This window comes from Triticum aestivum, chromosome 2B (genome assembly GCF_018294505.1).
Source record: "Triticum aestivum cultivar Chinese Spring chromosome 2B, IWGSC CS RefSeq v2.1, whole genome shotgun sequence".
Lineage (NCBI taxonomy): Eukaryota > Viridiplantae > Streptophyta > Magnoliopsida > Poales > Poaceae > Triticum > Triticum aestivum.
The window spans coordinates 569,240,189-569,248,104 of NC_057798.1; the positions used below are offsets into that span (position 1 = coordinate 569,240,189).

At 44.2% G+C, this 7,916-nt stretch overlaps 2 protein-coding genes across 3 annotated transcripts in view; one reads left to right on the top strand and one right to left on the bottom strand.

Annotated features, from left to right (window-relative positions):
- The window catches only part of LOC123046083 (uncharacterized), a 7,125-nt gene extending 627 nt beyond the window's left edge, over window positions 1–6,498 (top strand). Inside the window, exons 1-9 of one of the 2 annotated variants that reach the window (XM_044469369.1) lie at window positions 1,011–1,363; window positions 2,248–2,753; window positions 2,955–3,054; window positions 3,915–3,980; window positions 4,266–4,380; window positions 5,390–5,478; window positions 5,611–5,672; window positions 5,786–5,882; window positions 6,061–6,498. In XM_044469369.1, coding sequence (XP_044325304.1) covers window positions 2,452–2,753; window positions 2,955–3,054; window positions 3,915–3,980; window positions 4,266–4,380; window positions 5,390–5,478; window positions 5,611–5,672; window positions 5,786–5,882; window positions 6,061–6,111 — 882 coding nt within the window. In that variant the 5' untranslated portion in view covers window positions 1,011–1,363; window positions 2,248–2,451 and the 3' untranslated portion in view covers window positions 6,112–6,498. Of the gene's footprint in view, window positions 1–1,010; window positions 1,364–2,247; window positions 2,754–2,954; window positions 3,055–3,914; window positions 3,981–4,265; window positions 4,381–5,389; window positions 5,479–5,610; window positions 5,673–5,785; window positions 5,883–6,060 lie in introns of those variants that run through there. The other variant, XM_044469370.1, reaches the window with a different exon arrangement.
- LOC123046084 (psbQ-like protein 3, chloroplastic) lies at window positions 3,048–7,330 on the bottom strand. The gene is made up of 2 exons (XM_044469371.1): window positions 6,784–7,330; window positions 3,048–6,695 (listed from the first exon to the last, which is right to left on the bottom strand). The coding sequence occupies exons 1-2, from the start codon at window positions 7,258–7,260 to the stop codon at window positions 6,597–6,599; spliced, it is 576 nt and encodes a 191-aa protein (XP_044325306.1). The 5' UTR covers window positions 7,261–7,330; the 3' UTR covers window positions 3,048–6,596.
- Window positions 7,331–7,916: the final 586 nt, after the last annotated feature.

Sequence of the window (7,916 nt, forward strand, 5' to 3'; positions counted from 1 at the left end):
CCCCTTTATCAGTATGGACCAAAGCAACACGCATTCTCAAAGAGCAGTAAACAGAGGTAGTGTCGTTACATTAGAAATTGGGTAAAAGCAGCATGTTCTTGTTGCTTTCATTGCATGAGAAAACAAAGTCGGGAAAGGCAAGGGAGATAGGTAGGGGGGGGGGTATGTTTTCGGTTTGTGACAGAGACTTAGATTGTTCTGCCAAATCAAGTATTTTCAAAACTAACATAGTTTTATCTTTTGATGTGATTTAATACTTTTAAAATGTATTTCCACCAATTTACTCTTAAATCAATAAGTTTGCTATTGACATTTGAGCATTCACATTTCAAAGGTGGGTTCTAGAGAGTAGTAAAGGCATCCCTTGTAATAGTGAATGAGCAGTAAGCATGCTAAACATGGGTAGTGCGGTTTTGAAAGCGTAAAATTCTAAACGTCACCCATACTGGAATGCGGGACGTGCGTTTTAAGCGTTACCTCTATCAATTAATAGTAGCATTGGTACACGATATTTTTCGGCGCAAATTAAAATATTCTTTTGCGGTGCATTATATAATAGAAAAATATCCGATGCAGGAAAACGTGTGACAAAAAGAAGTCGTCTTTGCATGACGCACAAAACATCATTTCATATAGATAGCACAACGTCGCTTCTCTCTCGCCTATACTGAGACTGGCGTCGCACTATTATTGATACCCCAATATTACTAGCGGCGCAATGCCATAAGGAACAAAGGCAGTTGAATTCACAACAATAGAAATTGGGCGGAAAGGAGCATGGTCTTGTTGCTTTCCTCGCATGAAAAAAGAGAGCCGGGAAAGGCATGGTGGAAATGTAGACCGTGGCTTGGGTGGTTTCTTCTTTCCAACTAAAACTGCACCCGTGCCGCGAGGAAGCCCTCTGCCCTGCCTCTCAAAAAGAGGGGGGGTGAAACCTATGATGGACACCAATTGTGGCAATCATTTGCTCGGAAGCCTCTGCCTCTGCCTCCACCGGGTTCCGATCTCCTCTCCTCGCTCTGAAACCCGAACCCCAACAGAGATCGCCCCTGCCTCTCCCCCTCCTCCCCCTCCACCACCACCCTTTTGTCAACTTGTTAAACTGGCACACGACTTCGGCTTTTTGGAGAGGGGAGGCCACACAGAGACGGCATACTGGAGAGGCGGGGCCGCCGCTTTTTGGGCTCCTCCCCATTGGAGCGCACAAAGCCGGGCGGCACCATTTAACACTACCACCTCCACCACCACCACGCGCACCGTCACGCACACGAAGCGCCGGGGAGTCGACACGCAGGAACCACACTGGACTTCGCCTTCCCCGGCCTGCTGCTCCCCCCGCTGCATCCAGATCGGACCCGTACCTGTAAGTTCGCCGGCAATTCCGTCTGGCTACCTGCTGCCTGCCTTCTTGCCTGTTTTCCTTTGCCGCTTTCGGCTCCGGCGGGAGGATCGAGGCCTGGCTTCTCCTCCCTTTCCGAGCGCTTCCTTTGTGCGCTTCTCTCCTAGGCAACGCGCACGTTTTCTGGATAAGATTGGGGGTACGAGCCAGGTCTGTTCCCTGACGGCGCTCTGCATGCATGCCCGCCCGCCCGCCCGCCTCACTGTGTGTTGATTGGTCAGGCCGGGCTTTACGTAATCATTTCTACAGGTTTGTCTTGGGTCTCTATCCAGTATCCACGACCTATGAACGAACTGCGGGAGAGCAGATTGCCCGGGTCCTTGTCCACCTGTTACTTTCTCGATTTGATTCTTTCATGGAGTTATTATTGGCTCTTTGTTGTTTATGGGGTTTTTGTTACTCTTCACTCATGTGGTTTTGCACTGCCGACTCTGTTTAACATATTGGTCCCATAGATAAACATACTTTGCCAGTCGAATTGATCGACAATAGTACCTCTGGCTGATTTCTGAACTCGCCCAAGAATTACGTAGGAAAAGAAAGAATCCGAGTGTCTTGTAAGGCTGATAGTTTGATGTTTTAGTATGATCATTTCCAACTGTCATGCGGTTGGAAAGACTTTTGTTTTAGGTACGGAACTGACAATACATTAGCGTCTTTGACAAGTGAAAGAAAATTCTGTCTCTGAATGGTACCTTTCGGTCAGAGCATACTTCTTTCTGTTCCACGTATTACTCTTTTGATGAGGCATAGGAAATTTCGAGTTCTTCCTGTATTGGATTCTCTTTTTTTTTCGAAATTTCAAGGTTCTAACTCTCTTTTGCCATGTCTACTATTTGCATCTGCAGAGATTGTTATCAGGAGTCTACACTTGGAAGAATTAGTGGAGCAGTAGGCGATAAACTTGCCCAGGGCGTGTCCAAATGCAGTAAAACTTGAAACAAGAAGCTCTGATCTGCTGCCGGCTTTCTGAAGTTGCTCTGGAGCTAGCAGTGCATCCTTCCACGCTGGAAGTACCAGATTCTGTTCTAGAGGAGTTGCTGGGCATAGAGATGGCAGACGATCCTAATCAAAACTTCGGGCCGTTTTCGCAGCCGTTCTGCAGCCAGAATGTGGTTTCATTTCAGACGAGCGCGACGCCTAGCGGGTCGGGAGGCAGCATGCCGGTGTACCTAGACTGCTCCAGCAGCATGGGTTCTAACATGGGGATGATGAACACCACGCCTTCAGTAGCTGTCTCCACAAGTTCATCCAACATGGTTGCTGAATCTGCGCAGAACCTCAAATATGGAGGACCCCTGGCTGAAAGCTGGTCGCATCTCGAGATCCAAGTGCTGAAAGATTGCCTAGATAGGTAAGCTATTTCCACTTGTCTGGCTGTTTTTACAAGGAAATTAACACAGAACATGTGGTCTCCATCGTTCAGCTTTATCCTGAAACTCTGTCCATTAGACACATATTTTCTTGTCATGTTGGTTTATGCTACCATAAATCTTTTCTTTCTATCCCTTCATTTTTGCGTTCGTTCCATCGCCTCTCATGTGCACCCTTTCAGATATGTGAATGAACATGGTATCATGAAGTACATAAAGATAGCCGCTTCCCTACCAACCAAGACGGTGAGGGACGTTGCGATGAGATGCCAATGGATGGGGGTAAGTAATCTCTAATTTGCATACATACTCTGTATTTGTTCTTGTTTTTCTGCTTACATGGATGCCATCTGTTTGAGGTGTTCCTTGGAAGTGCTACATCAGAAAATAGTTCATGCCCAAGAAGGGACAACAATTATTTAGATCTGAGCACTGAATGGATACAAACCCACACATCCACATATTTGGCAATTTCTTCGGGTGCAACTGTACAAGAAGAAATTAATTGTTTTTTTTCCTCCTAGAGCAGCTCGTTTCAAGGAACATGCTAAAATTTGTCTTGGTTTCAAGATTAATCTGAACATACTAGGATTGGTGATAGATGCATTTATTCTAAATGCTGCATATATTAGGACGAGTGGAAGGTACACTTATTCTCCTTGTATATACAAATACTACATTTTGGACCTTATATAGTGGGACATGAGTTGGCAATCAGTGTATCCTTTTGGTATGCTATTTTATTCTTGTCCATTCGTGTTACCTAAAAAGGAAAGGTATATAAAACATAGGTGTTCTTATTTAATTACAAAGTAATAAAGTATCATATATTATTTCATCAGTGATCCATCTTTTCGGCTCAATATATTTATTACTTACAACAGCTGAATTGGTAATACTTGCCTGAGATTTTGATTGACCAATAGTTCTGTGCTGTTGAAGACTAAAGCATGATACCTTTTTCACCTGGAATATTGATTCTCATGAACCAAATGGTAGTGCTTTATTTTCTGCAGAGTCTTGCTGAAGATATAAGGCTGGCATTTGTTTCTAGAACATATACTGTTAAAATAAATATGTTCTAGCTGACTTAGCACCTTTAAAAAAAAATTAATAATGTAAATGGTTTGATGCTTCTATAGAACAAACAAACTACAAGACGGCGGAGGCCTGCAGAACATCATAGCAGAAAAATGAAAGATAGAAAGGTACTAGCATCTTCCTTTTTCTATTTTATGAACTTTGTTTCATATAACATCGGTAATTATCCCCAATAATTAGAGATAAAACTACGAAGAAAGCTTTCAGTCAAAATTGTTATAAAGGTGTGGATAAGAATACCTAAGATGTACTACTATCAGTTCCTTACAAAGGCATTTTTGAAAGAAAAATTTTGAGGGGGCAAAAGTTTTTGTAAAATATACCTATTATCCTGTGCATTTCACATGTTATGTGCATATTTTTGTCTGGTGTTACTCATGGTTATTTCTCAGGATAAAATGGTGGGGCCTTCATCCTGGGGTACCACTCATCCTATTCAGACGGATACAGGGATCTCTTCCTTTGTGCCGCATCATGCCATTCAAAACAGTCAATATCTATCTGGAGGTTGGTAGAGCACCTGAGATCAGGCTTTCTTTCTTTACAATTTACCAGGTCCAATTGATTTATTCCGTAATTCCATTACCAACCTATTTTGCTTATAGCTAGCTGCTATGATGTTTTTACAAAGAAAAGACAGTACGACAGTATCATCTTGCAAAAAAATTATATTCATATAAACATACCAGTTGGTGTTGATGGTTCATTTACCCTAGGATCATACCAACCGTATGATTTGCAATCAATGGTTGAGATACTCCCGACCCACTTAAATAAAGTAGCAACTAATAAGTCTTGCGAACATGTATTATTATGATCTTCTTAGGTCGTAGGAAAGCACTAGTTTCTTGGTAGTTACTGAAAAACACAAAGTGCTAGTTAACTGGCATAATGTCTGTGTGTTGATACAAAATAATGCAAAAAGGCTATGCAATGGGGTGGAGTGGGTTGGGTGCGGCACAAAACTACCGAAGGTGAGAGAGGTGTAAGCTGCTTGATGTGGATCTGATGGTTCACATGATCCAATTGTGCATGGACCACCGTGACCAGTTGACATATTTATAGGAGTAAAGAATTTTACAACAAAATTGCAGTACTTAGTGGTCTTGGTTATTGACTACATTTCTAAATTTAACTCACATAGGCAGGGTTTATTTTAATAAAAGGCACGGGATTACTTGACTCCATTGGAACTTGTTATGTTGAAATATGTATCGTTGCACTTGCAAGAAATGATTAAGAGAGTCGTCATATTAGAAAATCGATCTGTGAAGTGTGAACATTGAGTATCTGTGGATATGTCGAACCTGTTTCGCCAAACTTGGGGTTATATAGACCGCCAACCGTGTGGTATTTAACGGGGTTGAAACTTACTGTAAGATCACAAGCCATTTCCTCCTGAACTTCAAATATAATATGCAGGTTCAGAGATCCTGATGGTCGACGAGATTCAGCTAGTGCTTTCCATTTGTTTCGATCCTTGTTCCATAAACTGACCATCTTTTCCGCCATGTAGCCTCGGAGATGGATCGTATAGTACAGCTTGTACTGGAAGAAAATAATCGGCTTCTTACTCAGATAGACACAAATATTCAAGCATTTCAGGTCAGTCCTTCTTTTCATGTGAAATTACTTGTACAGCAGAATGCAGGAGTTCCATGATTTTCTCTGACAGCCATCATCTGGAGTGTTGTTTTTTATGAATGGGTTTCATATCGATTGTCTTATTTCTTCCAGGCTCAAAATAACATCGATCTCTTCAATCGCGTGCGAAGGAACATTGATGGCCTCTTGAAAATGTAAACATATTATTCCACCTATGATCAATGCATAATTCATTAGCAGAAATATTAAAGCTGTGCTTGTGAAGAACAAGAATCCCTGCCTCTAATGATGCTTCTTCTATAAACAGCATGAGCCAAATGCCGGGAAAAATGAGTCAGATGCCTCAGTTGGGAGTTGCGGTGAATGAAAACCTTGCCAGTTACTTGCTCCCAGATCTTACAATGGTAAGTTCTTCCAGGTGCTGTCACTACTTGACACTCTCTTATCACAAACCAGTTTGAGGTTGTGCATTTTACCTAGTGATTTCATATCCTTTCATGAACTGCTTTGGAGTTCGAAATGCACAATTTTGTGTTGTTCTTGATCTAGTAAACCAACTTACCAAGTAACCTTTCTCTCTAGGCACAAGTTCTTGGAAATAGCCATTTGAAGGAGGAGCCAAGAGGATGGTGAGTCGCAGCCAAAGCAGGTCACAGATGAGGAAGATACTGAAACTTCATCGGTAGTTCGGCGAGTTATAGGAAGATAAATACTGCTTCAGCATGTACACCAGATGGCGACGAATAGAGTCACCAAGGAACCTTGTTTCCTCTATCTGGAAGCAAAGGAGAGGCGAGTGGTGACTGAGGAACCACTCTGCATTGCATTGCGACAAGCCTGAATATTGGTGGCTGAACATTTGATCGAGCAGTGATGGTTTCAAGAAATTGTAGTTTTTCTCGTCCTGCTGCACCTGCAAATGTTGACTCTTTTTTTGGGTTTCTCCTCCAGAGAGTAGAGTAAATACAAGAAGCTAATAAGAACTAGCTACATAGCAAAAGAAGTGCCTTTTTGCCGGTCCATATTTATTTTCTCCTTGTATGCAAACGTAAATCCGGATGTCTAGTTTGTCTATCCAATCTCTCCCTCTATCCTAGACGATCGAGCCAGTGCAAAATCTACAGGATTCTGGCAAAAATCTGGTCAATGGCGGCCACAATGTTGCCGTAGCATTCCTGGACTTGGAGCTCATCCTTGTCTCTGGCCGCATAGTCCAGCTGCGCGCACAAGAGCAGAGCAATGTCAGCGCGCCATGAGCAATGTCAGAGGCTGAAAAGGCAGATTGATCTGTGTGAGATCCCCTACTCTGGTGACGTTGTTGAAGAGGTCGGAGTAGAGTCTCCGGAGCTCGGGGCGCTGGCCCGGCGGCCTCGCCTGGATGATGGCGTACAGGTCCTGCTTGAGGTTGGCGGCGCTGGCCCGCAGCGCCGTCTGCAGCTCCCGCCACGACCTGGCGTCGATGTACTGCTTGACGCGCACCAGGTTCCTCGCGTGCGTCCTCACCACGGCCTCGGCCTCCTCGCTCGACTGCTCCGGGATGGTGATCCGAAGGTCTAGGTCGAACGCGCCCGCGATGCCCGCCGGCAGCAGCTGGGACGCGAGGAGCGCCGTGCCGGCCGCCGCCGCTGCCGCAAGGCTCCTTCTGCCGCTGCTGCTACTGCTGCCGGTTGGTTCCTGCGGGTGGTGGTGGCCATTGCTCGGGGGCTTAGTGGTGGGTTTGTTAGGAGAGCGCGAGATGCTTGCGGCGAGTGATTGGATGGCGAGCTGCAATGCCATTGCCATGGCGGAGTCTTTCCACCTTGGTGGAATCTTGTTTGGTTCTCCATTGGTTCAGGTGTGCACGGCATAGTAGCCATGTATTCCGAGGATAAGGTTCGTCACGTTCGCCTGGAGCTAATCTGGCGGTCGTCTGCTGTTTAGACGAATTGCCATGGGTTTAGGTTTAGTTGCTGGGTTTTTCTTTTACTGAATTGCTGATTTTTTTTAGCATAATCAGACTTTATTGCTCAAATAACTGTCATATCATTTACAAGATGGTGAGAAATAAAGTCAGGGATGATAGCATCCCAGGAACTAGAAGAATTCGATCTAAAAGACTGTTTTGCTAACTCATCAGCCACTTGGTTTGCTTCTCTGAAACAATGCTTGAAGGCGATCTTTGCAAAGCCGATGGAGAGTTGCTTACATTCAGCAACAACTGCAACATCTGGTCCTTGGTAATTATCCATTAGCTGAATTGATTCCACCGCAAAGGTGCAGTCTGATTCAACCTCCGCTCTCATACATCCCATATTGGCAAGAAGATACATTCCATTTCGTATAGCAAGAAGTTCAGCAGCGTCCACATCTCGTACATTGGGTATAAACCAGGAAGCAGCAGCAATGAAGTCGCCATGTTCATCACGAATAACTGCTCCAGTCGCTCTTGACAATGTGTC